Source organism: Coregonus clupeaformis, chromosome 29 (assembly GCF_020615455.1).
Source record: "Coregonus clupeaformis isolate EN_2021a chromosome 29, ASM2061545v1, whole genome shotgun sequence".
In the NCBI taxonomy this organism is placed as follows: domain Eukaryota; kingdom Metazoa; phylum Chordata; class Actinopteri; order Salmoniformes; family Salmonidae; genus Coregonus; species Coregonus clupeaformis.
Genome location: NC_059220.1, coordinates 54688901 through 54709370, shown reverse-complemented (window position 1 = coordinate 54709370; position 20470 = coordinate 54688901). Strand labels below are relative to the sequence as shown.

At 47.0% G+C, this 20470-nt stretch overlaps 1 protein-coding gene across 4 annotated transcripts in view; it reads right to left on the bottom strand.

Annotated features, from left to right (window-relative positions):
• The window catches only part of LOC121576656 (core-binding factor subunit beta), a 35584-nt gene that overhangs the window by 3917 nt on the left and 11197 nt on the right, over positions 1-20470 (bottom strand). For 2 of the 4 annotated variants that reach the window (XM_041889982.1, XM_041889983.1), the window contains exons 4-6: positions 2941-3057; positions 2599-2694; positions 2088-2135 (exon numbers count right to left, since the gene is read on the bottom strand). In XM_041889982.1, coding sequence (XP_041745916.1) covers positions 2106-2135; positions 2599-2694; positions 2941-3057 — 243 coding nt within the window. In that variant the 3' untranslated portion in view covers positions 2088-2105. The remainder of the gene's footprint in view (positions 1-2087; positions 2136-2598; positions 2695-2940; positions 3058-20470) is intronic. The other 2 variants (XM_041889979.1, XM_041889981.1) reach the window with 1 other exon arrangement.

The following is a 20470-nucleotide window of genomic DNA, read 5'->3' as shown; positions in this document are numbered from 1 at the left end:
ACCAGTTACGGTTGGGTAATGGTTGATGAAAAAAGGCTTTCTCATGCCACACACAATGTAATGTGAACTGGACCAACCTCCAAAATGAAAAATCAGGAAGGGTCACACTTTTTATAATGATTTGAAACATGGACTCAATACGTAATAATATACTGTATAAAGTGCAACTACAGACAAAGGAATATTATTTTGAGGATACAAATGACAGTAAGCCTCAACCCTGAGTGGAGTGCTATCGTAGTTACAGGGGAGGGGTGGCCGGAGAGGAGGAGCACAAACATGGATCACGGAGAGCCAGCCGGCAGAGAACTAGCCTGTACCACAAGTCAATAGAGCTGAGATTAGGCAGGGCAGACAGGGATCCTAATAAAAATCAATACTAATGCTATATGAATACTTTCACCGCCAGCACATCATTCATCCTCTAATTCCACCTGCAGAATGGGGCCCTGGGCTAGTAAAAAAAGTACTATTTATTCTTCATCCATCTCATCTTCATCAATCATCTAGATGGCCATCACTGTCCTGTCCTGAATCGCTCATACACACATGAGCACACATGCACGTACACGCACAAACACCAAGAAAAACATAAAACCCGAACAAAAAACCTGAACAAAACACGCAAAGGCCACACAACATGGGAATTACCCATATATGCTTTACTTAGACACATACTCAAAGCTGACACTGACAACCTTGCTAGAGAAGAGCTGTGATTTCTGAACTAAATGACAGGTTTCTAAACCCTTTAGAGGCCTCCCAGCTCCCACTTGATGGCAGACTGTCATTGTGCTGTTGGCCTTTATTGAGTTATGGTGGACTGAGTATAGGATCACAAGTTCAGACCACAGAAATGCAATGGTTGAATGTCCTCAAACATAAAAACAGGGTCCTGTGCTGTCCAAATGCAAATATGATCTTTTATCTAAAATAAAACCAACAATATCAGCTTCCTCCATCCTTGAGAGGACACCAGAGCAGGGGGATTCAACAATTAGAGAATTTGCTAAATGCTAGTCTAATCAGAAAATTCTGGATCAGAGCAGTTCAGGATACGACATTCTGCTATTTCAACATAACTTGGATGGAAAAAAACATTTAAATGTGATGAAAATGATTATGGGGTTTCATTTTTCCACCACAGTCAGTTTTTGAGAATGAAACGCATGGAAAGTGTTTAGTTGGAAGATGTGTCATACATTGACTACATGCACACCTTCCACACACACAATTCTGTTTGAGATCTCCTCCAGGCTCGATGTCAGAGACGTCAGTTTTTTGGAAAGATTAATATTCTTTTTCTTTGACCAATAATATCTCCATAAAGAGCAATGGCTTATTGATTTTCAGAAGAAAGGAGTCCATTCTTCCTGAGGGAGCTTGAGGGTATGTTACTGAGGGAGGAAATACTAGACTTGAACATGAAAGCACTGCTTCAGATGCTCTCCCTTTCCCTTTCCCTCTCTCTCTCTCTCTTTCTCTCTCTCGCTCTCTTCAGAATCATGTGCTGCCAAGCTGTGGCAGATATGTCCCAGCAGGCCTTGCAGCGGACTCCTCCGGCAGCAGGGTGAGGGTGGGTGGTGCTTGTGTGTGTGTGTGAGGAGGTCTGTTCTCCATTAGGCACTGGGGGAGAGTGTGTGTGGGGGGTCTGTCTTCCAGCTTATACCCTGGTAGGGTTTTCTGGCCTGCACACATCCTACTATCATAAAATCATAAAATGCATTTAAAAAATCCATAAACCATATTCATATGACTGACCCTGAGATTTTAGGGAATGAGAGAACCCACATTATCATTAAGCATTCATTACACAGTGTGTTAACTCAACAAATACTGTTGACATGTAACTTTCTTCCTCTCTCTCTTCAATCACTCATTCACTCTCTCTCTTCACATGCAGGCACTAAAACAGGCAGACTCAGATACTTTAAATTGTTCACATACATGCACATGCTCTTGTGTTGATTCACAAACACACAGACACCTCACTACGCACACAAACACACTCACACAGACAAAACGCACATACCACACACACGGTTTAGTGCATGACAGAGTGATATTGAAAAGCAAAGAAGACAGACCCTGGTTCTTGAATGCCATCAGTCCCAGATTTTTGATGCCACAGGGTCCTAAAAAAACACAATTTGGTTTTCATCTTAGGGGGGGTGCATTTAGGATCAATCTGAGAATGAATGAATACGTTTCTTTGAGTTCTTATTATGAATAGACTCTTCATGCACTAAACCTACTGTAGATACCATAAGAAATACTTTTCAATAAAATACACAAACACACACATGACAACTCAGACAAACACACAATAAGTTCAAGATTTGTGTTAGAGGGTTGAATATCTAAAACAAAACGGGTTATTCACACAACTGTCAAGGTAAATTTACAGCTCCCTTAGGGAAAATTGGCAAGGGTTCTCATGGTAACAATCTCTCTACATATAGCACACAGGGGACACAAACAATCAGAATCTTCCAACATCACCATTTTTCGTTAGCACTAATCATGTGACTATGGGGACATTCAGAATCTGTCAAACCACTAGCCCACCCCATCCCCAGCCTGTCCAGTCTGTCTCACCTCCAGGTCCTCTCTGTGCGAGCGGTCCCTGTCCTCAAAGTCCCGGGTCCTCCTACGTGCCTCCTCAAAGGCTGCCTGCGCTAGGGCATCCTCATGCTGAACACACACAGAGTGGGAGAGACACACAGAGACACACAGTTTGTTTGGCCCAGTGAGTGGGTGTTTTGTTTGTATATGTAGGAGCAGGGGCACAACCTGTTTAGTTTAGTTCTAGTTAAGCAATTTAAAAGTATTGTATGTAAATGTTTGTATATATTGTAGCTAATTGTTCCATCTAGTTGTGTGTATTGTGTTGGTGGTGCTTGGGGACCAGTGGGTGTCATGAATTATGTGCTACAGTACCTGTGCTCTCTCCTCATCGAACTCCAGACATCCCATCCCATCCAGGCGCTGCATGTCTATCCAGCCCTTCCAGATCACACACACTCCATTCAGGATCATAGGGGCCTTCAGGTACACCTGCAGACAGACCACACAGACACAACACAGTTCTGGCTCAAACATATAGGAAAACATACACTACAGAATGAATGCACAGATCTGGGTACATTATTCAACACAGTCGTTGTGGCTCACTTTCAACCACTCAGGTAAAGTAGTAAGGTTTTCTCAAATAACAAAATAGAGCAAAGGGTTACTCAGTTCACTAGGGACACGGCTGTCTCTGTCCTCTCCCATTCAGTCTAAGACTACGGGGGGAGGTGTAAGGGATGGGAGGGGTGGGGATTGGAAGATAAAATAGGAGAGACAGTAGTTTGGCTCCACCAACCCCCCAGTAATTTAAATGAAAGAGAAAACCTCACTTGCGTCAGAGTGGCTCGTACAATAGGGAGGTAGAATTGTAAAACACATGCAACCCATTCTGAGCAAACAGAAAGAAAGGCCTATTGAAAATCCTCTCGAATCTAAACAAGGAAACGGTTCTCTAGTCCCACGTACAGGCATACATACACTAACATTCCACTTTTTCTCTCTTCCTGTCTCACCTCGGGCCCAGCCAAGGCCCAGCCTAGCTCACTGAGATGTTTGCTTCCTGCCATGTTGCTGTTTATTTATCAAGGCTGCTGTAGGATGGAGAGAGACAGAGAGACAGCAAACCAAGGCTCTCCTATGAGAGATCAGTAAATCCTGACTTTATTTATACAAATTAGTGTGTGTATATACATTAATGCCCTATCGCTAAGTATGTTTATATCCATATGAGACATGAGAGAAAGAGAGAGAGAGAGAGAGAGAGAGAGAGGGAGAGAGAGAGGGAGAGTATGTATAGGACTCCATGGCAGTGTGAGAAAGAGTAAGGGGTCCTGTGTGAATTTAAGTATGCTCTCTCTAATTCTCTCGTTCTCTCTTTCTCTCTGAGAACCTGAGCCCTAGGACCATACGTCAGGACTACCGGGCATGCTGACACCTTGCTGTCCCCAGTCCGCCTGGCCTTGCTGCTATTCCAGTTTCAACTGTTCTGCCTGCGGTTACGAAACCCCTACCTGTCCCAGACCTGCTGTTTTCAACTCTTAATGATCGGCTATGAAAAGCCAACTGAGAGACCTGAGCCCTAGGACCATACGTCGGGACTACCGGCCGTGGTGACTCCTTGCTGTCCCCAGTCCGCCTGGCCTTGCTGCTATTCCAGTTTCAACTGTTCTGCCTGCGGTTATGGAACCCCTACCTGTCCCAGACCTGCTGTTTTCAACTCTTAATGATCGGCTATGAAAAGCCAACTGAGATTTATTCCTGATTATTATTTGACCATGCTTGTCACTTATGAACATTTTTGAACATCTTGGCATGGTTCTGTTATAATCTCCACCCGGCACAGCCAGAAGAGGACTGGCCACCCCTCATAGCCTGGTTCCTCTCTAGGTTTCTTCCTAGGTTTTGGCCTTTCTAGGGAGTTTTTCCTAGCCACCGTGCTTCTACACCTGCATTACTAGCTGTTTGGGGTTTTAGGCTGGGTTTCTGTACAGCACTTCGAGATATTAGCTGATGTACGAAGGGCTATATAAAATAAAATTGATTGATTGATTGATGTATAGTATATGGCTGGCTGTTTGGCTCAGGGCCATAGAAATAGCACATCCCTGAGGCTTTGGAATCCAGTCCCAGACAAAAGTGTGCAGTCTTTCAGTCTGTGGGTGATGTTTATTTCTGTAGCAGGGAGTATGGGGAAGGAGGAAGAGAGAGGGGACGGGGCTTTGGCTATAAACACGTATACCCTTTTTCAGACACGTACACACACACAAACCTAATCACTCTGAAACCCAAACACCAATCCTAGCCATAAACACACACACTTACACACATACTGTCTGAGAGGCCAAATACTGTCTGCAAAATGAACAACTTATTGATTTCACAGAACAGCCCAGTTCCCAGTTGTCAGGTGAGTCAGCACCTAGAACCATATCCTCTCTCCCTTTTCATTCTTCCAACTCTCTGTCATCACACCACTCTGACATCTATCCCAACTCTCCATCCAAACAATACTTATTCCTCCCTGGCAACTAACTCTCCTCCCCCATCTCTCTCTCAGGTCCACACCCCACACCTCAGGTTCTTTACTAGGGTTCCATTGCAATATGTATTCGCATTTCCACTTTACACCAGGGATAAAGAGAAAACTAAGCCCATTCCAACCGCCTCTGAAAGCACTGAATCAATTTACACAGGTTGGTAATTTAAATTGTTCAAAGCAAATATTCCATCTTTTCACTATCAACTGAATAGATCTAGTACACAAGCTGCACCTAATATGCACTACACTACACGCCACTAACCGACAATAACTACACTACACTAAACTACACTAAACGACACTACACTAAACTATATTAAACTTCACCACACTATAACACAGTGTTTGACAAAGACACATAGGCTACATGAATAATGCAGAAATGCATTGAGAACAATTAATGTGAAATCTGCACCACAGCACAGGCACATGGTTATGCATGAGATAAAACGACCAAGGACTTAAATGTGCACCATAAGTGGTTCTGAGAATCCATATACCATGGGGCAGTGAGTTTAAAATAAACAGATGAATGTCTGGTTACATATATTTTTATCATTTTGGACCTCTCCACCTTTTTTGTCCTCCACCGGCCAACTTAAACAGAGCTTCCCCCCAACCAATACAGGCGTTTTAGCCATCAACAACACATTTAAACAGTCTTTCTCAGGTCCTTCCAGAAGGAACATTCATAACTCCATCAGGCTAAACACACAGTTTTTATTGGGGGGACGCCAACAATGCAGACATGAGAAAAGCAGCTCTACTCAACAACCCCCCCCATTCCCCCAGGCAGCATTGAAGGTCCGCAAGAACACAGTGGCCTCCATCATTCTTTAATGGAAGAAGTTTGGAACCACCAAGACTCTTCCTAGAGCTGCCCGCGCAGCCAAACTGAGCAATCGGGGGAGAAGGGAGGTGACCCGATGGTCACTCTGACAGAGCTCTAGAGTTCCTCTGTGGAGATGGGAGAACCTTCCAGAAGGATAACCCTCTCTGCAGCACTCCACCAATCAGGCCTTTATGGTAGAGTGACCAGACGGAAGTCACTCAGTAAAAGGCACATGACAGCCCGCTTGGAGTTTTCCAAAAGGCACCTAAAGACTCTCAGACCATGAGAAACAAGATTCTCTGGTCTGATGAAACCAAGATTGAACTCTTTGGCCTGAATGCCAAGCGTCACGTCTGGAGGAAACCTGGCACCATCCCTACGGTGAAGCACGGTGGTGGCAGCATCATGCTGTGGGGATGTTTTTCAGCGGCAGGGACTGGGAGACTAGTCAGGATCGAGTAAAAGATGAACGGAGCAAAGTACAGAGAGATCCTTGATGAAAACCTGCTCCAGAATGCTCAGGACTTCAGACCGGGGCGAAGGTTCACCTTCCAACAGGACAACGACCCTAAACACACAGCCAAGACAACGCAGGAGTGGCTTTGGGACAAGTCTCTGAATGTCCTTGAGTGGCCCAGCCAGAGCCCGCACTTGAACACGATAGAATATCTCTGGAGAGACCTGAAAATAGCTGTGCAGCAACGCTCCCCATCCAACCTGACAGAGCTTGAGAGGATCTGCAGAGAAGAATGGGAGAAACTCCCCAAATACAGGTGTGCCAAGCTTGTAGCGGCATACCCAAGAAGACTCGAGGCTGTAATCGCTACCGAAGGTGCTTCAGCAAAGTACTGAGTAAAGGGTCTGAATACTTATGTAAATGTTATTTCCGTTTTTTATTTTTAATAAATTAGCAAAAATTTCTAAAAACCTGTTTTTGCTTTGTCATTATGGGGTATTGTGTGTAGATTGTTGAGATTTTTTAATTTTTAAAAATCCATTTTAGAATAAGGCTGTTGTCACGCCCTGGCTCTGGGGACTCTAGTATGTTGAGCCAGGGTGTGAGTTTTCATTTGTTTATGTTCTAGTTGTTGTAATTCTATGTTGGCCAGGGTGGCTCCCAATCAGAGACGGCTGTAGCTCGTTGTCTCTGATTGGGAGTCATACTTAGGTAGCCGTTAGGCATTCATTATTTTGTGGTTTCTTGTTCCGTGTTGGTTGGTGTATGTAACCAGGGACGTCACGGTTTCGTTTTGTTGTTTTGATCGTGTGATCATTTATTAAATAAAGAATATGTTTGCCTTCAACGCTGCGCCTTGGTCCTCCTCCTTAGACGATCGTGATAGAAGAAACCACCAGAACTGGACCAAGCAGCCTAGTGAGGAGCAGAGTGGGTGGACTTGGGAACAGTGGAGGAAGAGCTTCGACTGGGTCAAGCCGAATGAGGAGCTGAATGGCGGAGATTGGAAGCAGAAGAGCGAGAGTTGGGCGAGAATTATAGAGGCCTGGCCCACGGGGAAGAGAGACTCCCAGAAAATTTTTAGGGGGGGGCTCACGACGTCGGGGCAGCAGGAGGCCGCGATAGAGCGGCCCAGCGGGTTGCCAGAGGAGGCCGCCAGGTTACGGGGGCCACTGGTCGAAGAGGGGATGGAAGGTGGAGCGGCACGGCGAGAGGTACTGGGGTGTGTTACCAGTCCGGTCCGGCCCGTTCCAGATCCCGGTGTAGGGCCAGTGGTGTGTGTCCCCAGTACGGTCCGGTCTGTTCCTGCTCCCCGCACCAAGTCAGTGGTGCGCTTCGTCGGCCCGGCTCGGCCCATTCCTGCTCCCCGCACCAAGTCAGTGGTGCGTTTCGTCAGCCCTGTCCGGCCCGTTCCTGCTCTCCGCACCAAGTCTGTGGTGCGCGTCGCCAGCCCAGTCCGGCCCATTCCTGCTCCCCGCACCAAGTCAGTGGTGCGTTTGCGTCAGCCCTGTCCGGCCCGTTCCTGCTCTCCGCACCAAGTCTGTGGTGCGCGTCGCCAGCCCAGTCCGGCCCATTCCTGCTCCACGCACCAAGTCTGTGGTGCGTTTCGTCAGCCCTGTCCGGCCCGTTCCTGCTCTCCGCACCAAGTCTGTGGTGCGCGTCGCCAGCCCAGTCCGGCCCATCCAAGCTCCCCGCACCAAGTCAGTGGTGCGCTTCGTCAGCCCGGTCCGGCCCGCTCCTGCTCCCCGCACCAAGTCAGTGGTGCGTTTCGTCAGCCCGGCTCGGTCCGCTCCTGCTCCCCACACCAAGGCAGTGGTGTGCGTCGTCAGTCCGGCACGGCCCGTGCCTGTTCCACCGGTGGCGGGTCCGGCACCGGTCAGGTGCTGCGTCACGCCGGAGCTAGAGCAATCCGCTCCACCAGTGTTCAGTTCAGCTCTGGGCCAGACCGGACCAGGGGTACTTTGGGGGGTTAGAGAAGGAGTGGGGGTCATGTCCGGAGCCGGATCCGCCGCCGAGGCGGAGTGCCCACCCGGTCCCTCCCCTGTTGTATTTGGTTGGCGCGGTCGGAGTCCGCGCCTTTAGGGGGGGGTACTGTCACGCCCTGGCTCTGGGGACTCTAGTATGTTGAGCCAGGGTGTGAGTTTTCATTTGTTTATGTTCTAGTTGTTGTAATTCTATGTTGGCCAGGGTGGCTCCCAATCAGAGACGGCTGTAGCTCGTTGTCTCTGATTGGGAGTCATACTTAGGTAGCCGTTAGGCATTCATTATTTTGTGGTTTCTTGTTCCGTGTTGGTTGGTGTATGTAACCAGGGACGTCACGGTTTCGTTTTGTTGTTTTGATCGTGTGATCATTTATTAAATAAAGAATATGTTTGCCTTCAACGCTGCGCCTTGGTCCTCCTCCTTAGACGATCGTGACAGCTGTAACATAACAAAATGTGGAAAAAGTCAAGGGGTCTGAATACTTTCCGAAGGCACTATATACACCGGAGCAGCTCAATCCATCCACCCTCACAACTAACAGGGCACTGGGTTTATGAGGAAGGTCTTAGTGATATCAGAGAAAATCTGTTATAGCTATATCTATACATATATTATTCATTATTTGATGTGTGTGAACGGAACTCTCTAACCCTGACCTACTGCCTCACACTAACCCTATTGGGTTTTATGTGGAGCCAGACCATGCAGCTTAGAGAAAGGAGAGTGAGGAGTCTGGTTGGGCAGATTGAGTCTGGTTGAGCGGAGGTGGTGTTGCAGTGATTTATGGCCTGTTGAGTGGTCACTGGTGTCCTGGAGAGATAATTGAGTCTGACTCCAGGGAGCGAAACACAGGGGGGGGTTATTGGTTGGGTAAGGTTATAGTTCATCTACTTTATCATATACATAATGGCCATAGACAGAAAGGGGGAGACAAGGTGGGGGAGGATGGAGACATGGGAAAGATAAATAAAAATAGCTACAATGATTTTTACAGTACCGAGTAAGATAGACACAGGCAGAGATGTGTGGCGCAACAAGTTTGGTGGAAGGCTGCTTGCTGCTCGCTGCCTGCTCAGAGGGAGGGGGTAGAAGCCTGTAGGTTGGGACTGGTTTAGGGGATAAGACACAAAGGATCAGTGTGTTTGTGAAGACGGGTGGGGGATTGTGGGTGCGGGAGTGTGTGTCTGTGTGTGTTTGTGTGCGTGTAAGTGTGTGTGTTTGTGTGGGTGTGTGTGTGTGTGTGAGTTCCTGAAAGAGAGAGGGCGAGAGAGAGAGGGTGGGGGTTAATACTGGGATTCAATTCATGGGAAGCTTTTGATTCCTACAACCAAAACAATCCTGATCTTCTCTTTGAGACACTATTTGCTCATAAATGCCCTAGGGGACCTGCCCTCATTTAGATGCATCTGCTCCTCTCAGTCTCCGTCTTTGAAAAATGCTTTGAATATGTGCAGTGAAGTGAATAAAATGCTTTGAATAAGTGTTCCATATATTCCCCACCAGCACAGCTTACAGGTGTATTTTACCTTGGCTCAGGACGTTATGTACGGTATGTGTTAATTTGTAGTCAAGACTACCCAGAGTCTGTAATACACAAGACTACTACAAACAAAAATAACAAATGAATGTGCTCATGAACAAATAACATGGGTACATTTTCAATACAAAGGCATATACGAGTAACAAGCTGAGACACACAGAGAATAAGACAAAGCTGAGACAGAGCGGTCTGAACAGGTTGGTCCCTGGGTCCTTATACGTATATGCAGAGGGGTGCTGAGAGACATGGTAGACATGCAGACTTAATGAGATACATTAACTCACACTCAAGGCAGTATGTCTGAGAAGAGAGAGAGGGGTGGGGCAGAGTAGTCATAATGGCACCTTCACACTAGAGAATGTAGCAATACACTTTCACAGTTAAGACGCCATGACTCTGTTAAGGCTAGATACTGTATATGTCCTTCCACAATCAACCACCCCCACAGTATAAAGAGCAGGAAGTAGAAGACAGACATGTGCCACCCAGTGTGACATCCTGTTTCCCACGAGGCAGTTCCCTACAGAGCAGAGCAGAGACAGACTCGAGGCAGATGTCATATCCTCAGGCAATGTGGAAGTGATCAATTATCAATTAATCCAATTACACACACCCTGGAGAGTGGGGAGTTCCCCTCATCTGCAGTATCTATCTCAGAGACATTAAGGATGTGTGTGCGTGTGTGTGTGTGTGTGTGTGTGTATATATAGAAAAATATGTACATCCAACTTATCAGGTGCAGGACAGAAGAACGTATCAAAGAAAAAAGGAATGTCCGCAACTCTGGTATGTTCCCATGGTGATTTCATCAGACGCACAATAAATATATACCCTTGCCCACTGTATAGACACTGTCAGACATACATTGAGGGCAACACAGCGCCAGGTTTACAGCTGGGGAATGCAGTATTTTTATCTAGGTAAACAAATGGAATACATTTGAAAATGAAAACACAAACACACGCAATGTCAGATTGAATTGGTTTCTGTCAGATACATGCCCAGTCCCACAGAGGCTATTTCTAGACAGCCTGGAACAGGGACTTTATTTAGGAGAGGGCCAAGCCTAGACCTTCTCATGCTGCACTGGGGCGAGGCGGGGGAGCCTCTCTGCTCAGTGAGCGCAGCCCTCAGCCCAGACCCAGCAGTGTCTAAATGCAGAACAAAAACTCCTCCAGTCGTTACACAAGCACTGCTTAAATGACTTCCACATCTGTAAGAAACTGCATGGCTACATGGAGGGGAAAAAATGTGAACGGGAGCGCAGAAACGGTCTAACCACAAACTTCCTCTGCAGAAATAAATGTCAACCCCCACATCCCCCACACCCCCGTGACTGACACACGATCATGTGTGTGCAGGCACACACGCATACACACACACATGCACGCAAGCATGCACACACACACTCACACACACATAGCATACCACAGAGGTACATTGTGAATAAAAGTGGCAAAGAACTTGAATTGATGAAACACCCGTGTCTAAACAGGGCAGTGATTGAGTGTGCTGATCTGACACACTAAACACCTTCTCCAAGAGTCCTGAACCATGACATGAGAACAAAGATGGGAACACAAACACACAACCACTGGTTGGGCCCACAGGCTCCGGCCAGAGAGGTCCATTGTCCACACATCCACACAGGAAATGAGATGAAACCACCACAGCCATGATTTGTGAGATAAACCCAACTATGGGCCAAGTACCTCCATAAAGATGGCCGAAAACACTGGGAGGAGGGGAGCACCCCTGACCTCTAAAACACAAAATATACTATGCAAGACCAGGAATTGCATTTTAGTTACACATTTTAGTTATTTTTGTACTTGCTTGACATTTTACTGCATTGTTAGGAGCTAGGTAACATAAGCATTTCGCTGCACCCGCTATAACATCTGCTAAACTGTGTACGCGACCAATAAACTTTGATTTGAACTTTGACTGTACAGAAATGCCATAGACGGAGCCACAGGGAGGGAGGACACAGGATACTACTGTAAAGTCCCAAAGTTAAGTTTGGATTTGAGCAACATTCGGCTGTGGTCTAAGCAACAGTATATTATATTAGAAAAGCACACAATGAGTGGTGCTGTATACTGCCCTGTGGTCAATGTGGTGTCCCAGCCCCGGCCAGCCCTGGGAGACCCTGACCCCATCCCAGGTCAGCTCCACTCCACTGGGCCACTCCTCCCCTCCCTTCCCTCTACAGCCCAATCACAACTGAGGCTGAGCCACCCTCCCATCCCTATCCCATCCCAGCCACCCTCAGTATCTCTGTGAGACTACGTGCTTATAAAAGCAGTTGCACAACAATCATGCTCTTAGGGAATGCCTTTGATTTTAAAAGCAACAGATGCAGGAATGTAGGGACTGGAGATCAATCACTCAACATCACACAGTAGGACAGTATGAACGGGGCGAAAAAATCCCATATTTCTGAGGCCTTGTTTTGAATTTGTCAATAACAATCATGTTGGATGACAACAGGACGCTAGTATACTCAGAGGTGAGTGGAGATGAAGCGGTCTCTTTCAGGCTGTGCCTACGGTGTGTTGGCAGAGCCTTGGCACAGTGGCTGGCAGAGAGCGTGACGCAGCCGGTCACGTTGGCACAGGGCTCCTCATTTAGACACGTGCCAAAGGCTCGTCAGCAGATCTGGCTGCTCTCGGAGTAGAAGAATAACAGAGAGAGCTTGAGAGAAAGGAGAAGAGCAGGGCTGCTGTCCCAGCCGCAAGGGGCAGAGGGCAGAGAGCCCGCACACAGAGGACCATTGTCCTCACACACCATAGGTGTTAATATGTGTGAATGTGAGTGTCTGTCTGTGTGTGTGTGTATGTGTGTGTGTGTGCATGTGTGTGTGTGTGTGTGTGAGTGAATGCATGTGTGAACGCTAAGAACCAACTGATTTAACACAGTACTAATTATGATATTACCAGATGGAATGCTACATCAATGAGTGTCTGGGACGTGTGTGGGTGTGTGAGTGTATTATTCACACATGAACATGAGCGTGTGGGAGTGACTCAGATCCCACTCAGGGCCTGAGCTCTCTCTCTCACTCTCTCTCTCTCTCTTTATGTCTCTATCTGACTCTCTCTCTCTCTCGCTCTCTGACTATCCCTCCCTCCCTCTTTCTCTCTCTGTGTCTCAGGGTAAGTATAAGGTGGTTCCCCCTGTGGTAAGTGTGTATTTCCAGGCAGTCACCATGCTGTGTCATGGCTGTTCTGATTCCAGCCTCATGGCGCGACACCCTCTGACCCCCATCCACCCATGAGCCTCCACCACAACCTCACAATGCTGTGCTCTGGGCAGCAGGGCTACATCTGGGCTCGGAGTCTTCAGGTTCCGATCCACAGCCACACATAGACAGATGCCCCTGTTCCCCTCCCCCCTCCTCTCCTTTTGCCTCCAGGTCTGTGGAGCCATGCCAGCTGCCTCCCCCGCACCCCTCTCCCCCTCCCCCCTCACCTTGCCCCATGGCTGGGCTGTGACAGCTGCCTCTGTGCCCCCCTGGTGACTCAGCCACCCCCACTGGGCAAGACAGCAACCGGCAGGAAGTGACAAACACACTGGGGCCCAGTTCTGGTACCCTGCCACCTGCCACCTGCCCCCTGGCACCACCACCTCCTCACCCACAGCCCATTCACACTGTAAACTCCCACCCACCCAGCAAGCCTTAATAAGCAAAACAGGAAAGTAGTCACAAACCACCATATGAACTTAAACAAACTCACACTGATGAAAGGTCTTAAATAGGTAGAAGTGCCCACACAGTAATACTGGCAATGGTAACTAGAGAATAGAAAACCCATACATATAGGCTGTAATGGCATACTACACAGTGTGAGTGACGTCACCTCTGCCCCTGTGATGACTCGTGTGTGAATGTGTACATGTACACACACACACACACACACACACACACACACACACACATCAACACACACACACACAGAACAGATGTGACCAGGTGCAGGTGAGACATACATAGGGAAAGCAGGCTGAGATAGAGAACGCTTCTCTCTGTAATCAGAGGGCGGCTGAAGTTTAAGGTTGACACTATTGTTTTAGGCACATATACCCACCCACACCCACACATATACCCACCCACACCCACACATATACCTACCCACACAAATGCTCAGACACACACACACCCTCAGACACAAGTCTCTGTTACTCCATCCACACCACCTGCCACAGAGACAAAGAGACGGAGGTATTAGCCTTGTTGTGCCCCGTGCACTCACCCGTTCTCCTGCCCCTTGTCCCCCCAAGCCCTATAATTACCCCTAACTACCAAGTCACCACACCCCGGTTATAGCCCTCTTACTGACCCCCCCTCCCCCCAAACCCAGTTATAGCCCCCTAACTGCCCTGCATTCACCTGACACCATGCAAGCGCAGAACTCACAAACATACATACAAACAAACATAGACAGACAGGCAGACAGTCTGGCAGACAGACAGACAGCCTGGCAGACAGACTATTCCTCTGATATATGTTCCTAATCAGAGTATAACTGGGCCTGCTAAGCCTGATTATGTTACGCAGTAACACTGACTCATATTCAGTAAGGCTTCCTCTATGATGTCATGTTCCCAATTTGATTGTAAAAGTAATACAAATGTCTCTGATTGCTTTTAGCTTGCCAATCCAACCAGTGATATAGCTCTACTTGATCATTTATATAAAAAAAAGCGATCAAATTGAATAAAGACCAACCCAGTCTTAATGGTAAGAAAAACGTGATCTGTGTCACTTTGTCAGTCAGATTAGAAATCAATTTGGTTGTGATGCCACTTGATGGAAATAAACGTTTTTCTACCATTTATACTTTTATTGGGAATAAGGAATAGGGTAGTTGGGGACACTGTGTACACTATGTAAAATAATTTCTCACATGAACACCATACAAAGGATATCCATTTCTCTGTTTTTACAGATGGCTGTTTAACTTAAGTAAATATCATGCAAAGGCAAATCCAGCATTTGGATGAAGTTTCTAACCACAGGAGAATGGGAGAGCAGGGACATACTGCAGAGGCTGCAGGGGAGAAATAGCTGAGTCTACAAAACCCCAGAGGACTCTGAGAATTCACATCAGATAGTCACAGACACTAATATAAACATATATTTTGAATACGGAATTGTTATAATGTAAAAGTAATCAATCAACTACATTTATAACAATAAATGAACAAATGAATAATATAATGGTTAGAAATACACAAGAAGAATATTATCATTTCAAAAAAGATGGCGGGCTCAGTTTTCATGGGAAGAGGTGAGGACAGACAAAATAAAGAATCGGTAGGCTTGCCAAGAGCATCTTTAGGGACTTGAATTCTCAGGCACTCTAGAAATACTGGGACCCAAGTCCAGTTTCACATCTGCCATTTTCCCTTGGCCCCTCCCACTGAGGCACCCATCACAGTCAGGTTGGAGGCAGAGGGGCAAGAGGCGGCCATCCGGGCCAGGTGACCACTCATGTCCCCCCCCTGCGGCCGGGAGAGAACATAGTTCCTGGAATAGTGACCAGGAATGCAGTCGGCACATACATGCTGTATTTCTCACCTGTGTCCTGACGCTTCTGGAGAATCAAATCCCCAAGCAGGATGCTTACCTCTCCTCCCTCCTAGACAACACTGTCTGACTGCTCCCACTCAGTTGGATGAAGGCAGGGCGGGGAGTCTCAGACTTACTTCAGGACAAACACAGACACTGAAGTCTTTCATCTACTCCTCATCTGGGCTATCCATTCATTACATTTATGGAGGAACAATTTAGTGTAATTCATATTTAATCCGTTCATGAAATGGTGATTAAGTGATCTGCTCAGATGCAACATCACCATCCTTTTAGGTGATTTACCACAAGTCCCCATGAATCAGAATCAGTTGAGTAATTCCACAGCATCATGGAATGTTTATTACTCTGGAGGGCAAGGTGAAGGGAAAACAAATGAAATCAAATCTTTAAATTGGCAGGAGGAGAGAGAGAAGGAGAGGAACACCTCCATCTGCAGTGTCATCACTTTTGGTGGAAAAGAGTGACATCTGCATAAAGAAAACAAAAGAAATCAAGAAGTCTAGTAACTCTCGCTATTAGCTAACCCTCAAACTGAGAGATAGATGTTTGAAGACTTTATGCCTCCAACATCTTGCTGCTTTATGGGATGAGAGGCTGTTTTTTGCACATTAACAGCCCTCAGCTTTTATCAGTCTCACATTGTTAATAAAATATGAGCGTGGAAAAAAACTACTTCCTGGTGCAGAAAGACTCTTCCTCCAGTTATGAGTGAACACACTCTCTCGTTTCATTGTGAAATTAACACTGCTACTGTAGGTAGCAGAACAGTAAATCATAGTTAAATGTCATATTTATCTTTAGAAAGTAGCCAACCAGAGCTCCACTGTTTGGCCAACCAGAGCTCCACTGTTTCATTTGACTGTAAGATGAACATTTTTCATTCAGGAAGCCATGCGACATTCAGTATATTTGTACCCCACAATATAGCGTGGGAGTGGTCATTGATCTGAGGCCTGGGTTAAAGGAAGTGGAAATTTGAGCTGGGAGCTATAACGAAAACCCTATGGCAAGAATAGTGCTGGGAAAAACAAAGCTTCTCTTTCCCCAGCAGAGACAGCTCTGTCCCAACAGAGAGTCAAAGGGGGAGCATTTCAGTACAAAAACCATTCAACAAAAGGACATGGCATAGCCAAGGACACAAAGAACCCCTCTTTTTAATAAACATCAAACAATCAACATCAGATGAGAGGAACACGGGGAGGGCTCAGTGAACAATGGGCATGACAGAGCAGCAGGAATCAATTAGTGGGCTCACTTTGATGATGTCATTGACAAGTCATCTGCCAGTGGAGTGGCTTCCGTTTGAGGGAGATGGAAACAACAGACCCCACCGCAGAACGAGCCGGACCACTGCGCTCCTCACAGAGACGCTCGTCCATCATCCTCCCTCTGCCCTGGCCTTCGCCCAGTCACCTCCTCATCAGTGTCAGGAGTGAGGGCTGATGCCTCCCTACCCCCTCCCCCATCATACACTCATTACTACCAGGTTCCCTTCAGCCAGATTTGAGTATAAATTACATTAACTAAATATGGAGTAAGTATAGTAGCTTTATGACATTAAGGTCATAACCTTTAAACTTAGCAACCAACCAATGTGTATTTGTGTGGCTCCCTGAGATAATTCAGAGCCCCTCCCAAACACCACACCCTGCTTCATGTTGGGGCTGAAGATGAGAGAGATTCATCTGCTCCTCATTTTTCCCTTCAATAACCACCGCCAGCAGCAGCAGCGAGCTGTTCCCCCCTATCTGGCTCTGTAACAGGGTTAACTGTCAAGCTGGCGCCATGCAGCTCAAAACCATGTTTTGTGGCACATGACCCATCATGAATATGGAGATTGGCTCTGTAAGTGCAGTGCTAAGAAGACAAACACACACACTCACACACAATACACAGACACACAAACACACACACTCACACACAATACACAGACACACAAACACACTGGCTGGTCTTGGGAACAAGCTTTAACACAAAACTATTAAAACTCCAATTCCTGTGGTGACGCCTCTAACTGAAGTCCCTTTCATAATGGAATCATTTACTGTGAATCTTCCCTGTGCTATCTGCCCCCGAGCGAACATTCTTACATCCAGAGACAGGCCGAAGATTTATAGAGTCTGCTGCCTCTGAGGCCCTGCCTCAGTATGGCTCCACGTTAAGGGCCCGCTCTCTGTCTCTCTCTCAGTTCTGGCTCCATGTCAGACAGCAACACACCTACACAATCCCACTATGCATTACCGCTGAAATACCTACAGAAGTGACTTTCACATTTACCAGGCTGTAGCTGAAAGGTTAAGGAGTCATTCTATGACCTTCTTAATGTATTTGTGCTCTTAGCACTTAACACAATATAATAGAGTAGCAGCACACTGTGGAGGGTCTGAGCCAGTAACAAGGGGACTATATCAGGAGCACTCTCCCAATCAGCCGGGGGTGGGGGGGGGGGCAAACCCAACCTTCTGGCATGGCCATGCAGACGGACCCAATTTCTGCTTTGCATAAAAGGAAACCACACACAAGCTCTACGGATGAACAGAGCAGAGAGGGAGAAAGGGGGATATGGAGAAGAGGCCAAACATCAGATCTACGGATGAACAGAGCAGAGAGGGAGAAAGGGGGATATGGAGAAGAGGCCAAACATCAGATCTACGGATGAACAGAGCAGAGAGGGAGAAAGGGGGATATGGAGAAGAGGCCAAACATCAGATCTCTTAAACCCTTACAGCTGAACCCCGTTCCAAAACCCTAAAAGTCTCAAATTTCAACAAGATTGAGTTAAAGTTGAGGAGAGTTCATATAAAATAGTCTGTATTTCCTTCTCTCTCTGTTACAGTAAAAATCATATTACATCAAATGGGCAGGACTTCAGTCCAGGTACTCACTGTACTCTGTGTAGAGGTTCTTGACAAAGAGATATCTTTCAATCCCACAGTGATTCATCAGTATCCATGGAGTTTCATTACAACAAAGCATCAATGGAGGATCTTCATCAGAGACCCACTACCTCTCTGAGCGCTTGTCTGAGCTAAGCTAACTTCACTTGGAGCAGATTAATAATTGACTAAGACACAATGAATCATCCCCTTCCTCCTGTCTGCTACTGTAGCAGTTCAAACGCTCTGCACTTCTGCTGCCTGTCACAGAAAGAAAACCTGAGTTAAGGACTCTACTCCACTGGCCTTCTCTCAATGTTCCTGTGGCAGTTATACAACTTCCTGTTCTGCTCTGTGAATTTTGAACAGTATGCTGCTGTGTATTCATTTCTGTCTGATGAGTTTCTAAAGGCACTGTTAGCTATCCTTTGGCCCTCCAATCTAATGAACTTAAGTTTGGACTTGTATGGCCATGACTCTGAGTCAGGGTCCATGGCCATTAGGGCAGTGTGGATGATTCATGGGACTGACCAGTGGCCCGGTACGAGGCAGTCCGCTACCGGGAGCCCCTGGCTGGGACAGGGTTAACTGCTCCTCCCCGGGCCCTGCTAGCTACCGCTAAAATTAACCTCCCACACAGCTGGTTCCCATTAGCCTGTAGTGACACTCGGAGCCTGTACTTAAGCTCTACTGCGGGGGCTCCAGTGGAGCAGGGCTCACCGCCCCACTCAGATAATACTACTGTCCCCCGCCAGCGGCCAAGTTTAAACTGGCCCTGTTCCGCTGGCACCGCCTGTGTTTTCAAATGAGGAGGGAGGAGGAGAACGAGGGGGTATGGGGGATGGATGGAGGAACGCAATGGTTTATTCACTCACGCACGAGAGAGAAATGAGAGAGATAGACCTAAAAAGTGAGTGAGAGAGAGACCAGAAGAGAGAGAGAGAGAGAGAGAGAGACAAGAAGAGAGAGAGAGAGTGAGAGTGTGTGAGAGAGAGAGAGAGAGAGAGAGAGAGAGAGAGAGAGAGAGAGAGAGAGAGAGAGAGAGAGAGAGAGAGAGAGAGAGAGACAAGAAGAAAGAGAGAGAGAGAGAGAGAGACAAGAAGAGAGAGTGAGAGTGTGTGAGAGAGAGAGTGTGAGAGTGTGTGTGAGAGAGAGAGAGAGAGAGAGAGAGAGAGAGAGAGAGAGAGAGAGAGAGAGAGAGAGAGAGAGAGAGAGAGAGAGAGAGAGGGGGGATCCCAGAGAAAGGAGACAGACAGAGACAGAGAGTCCCTGGGCTCACACTGAGCTGGGGTTGGTTCTGACTCCATCAATCAAAAACAGCAAGACCCATAAAATCACTCACTTTTCATGGAAAGATTATTATAACTGTTCCCTATTCATCTGTTACTCTGGACTGGCGTTGGGTGGCGGTGAGGAGAGAGCTGTATGCTATATGCTCTTTATGGACCTCACACTTAAACTGGGCATAGGGGGATCATGCCATAGTGAGACATGGCTGATGTATCTATAGGCTACACCTGGACAGTTCCCTCATGAAAACAGCTTGGCCAGGATGCTTTGCCAAATCATACAGTGCAGGTTCCACTAGCTAAAGGACTTAGCTTCAATATTTCACCTCAACAATTTTCTATTTTATTTCAGACTTTTTACAATTGATTCAATTCATACAGCAACAGACGCAGACCTGTTGACTTGGTATATTTTAGTAATATTTCACATTTCCTCTTCCGACCCCACGGCACACACTTTCACTTTTCACTGCAGACATTCTTTGGGGTTTTCATTCAGTCTATTAATGTGTCCTAGCCAGGCAGTGTGAGATGTGTTTGTGTAAAAGGTTAACAATCAGAGTAATTAAGAGCAGCGGTTGCAGAATACACAACATCTCTTCCAGCCTGACACCACTGGTCTGCAGGGAGTTAGAGAGAGGGAGATAGGGAGGGATGGGGATGGGGGGTTAGAGACAGAGGGCAGGATGGTGGGAGAGAGGGAGGATGGGGCGGTTAGAGACAGAGGGCAGGATGGTGGGAGAGAGGGAGGGATGGGGGCGGTTAGAGACAGAGGGCAGGATGG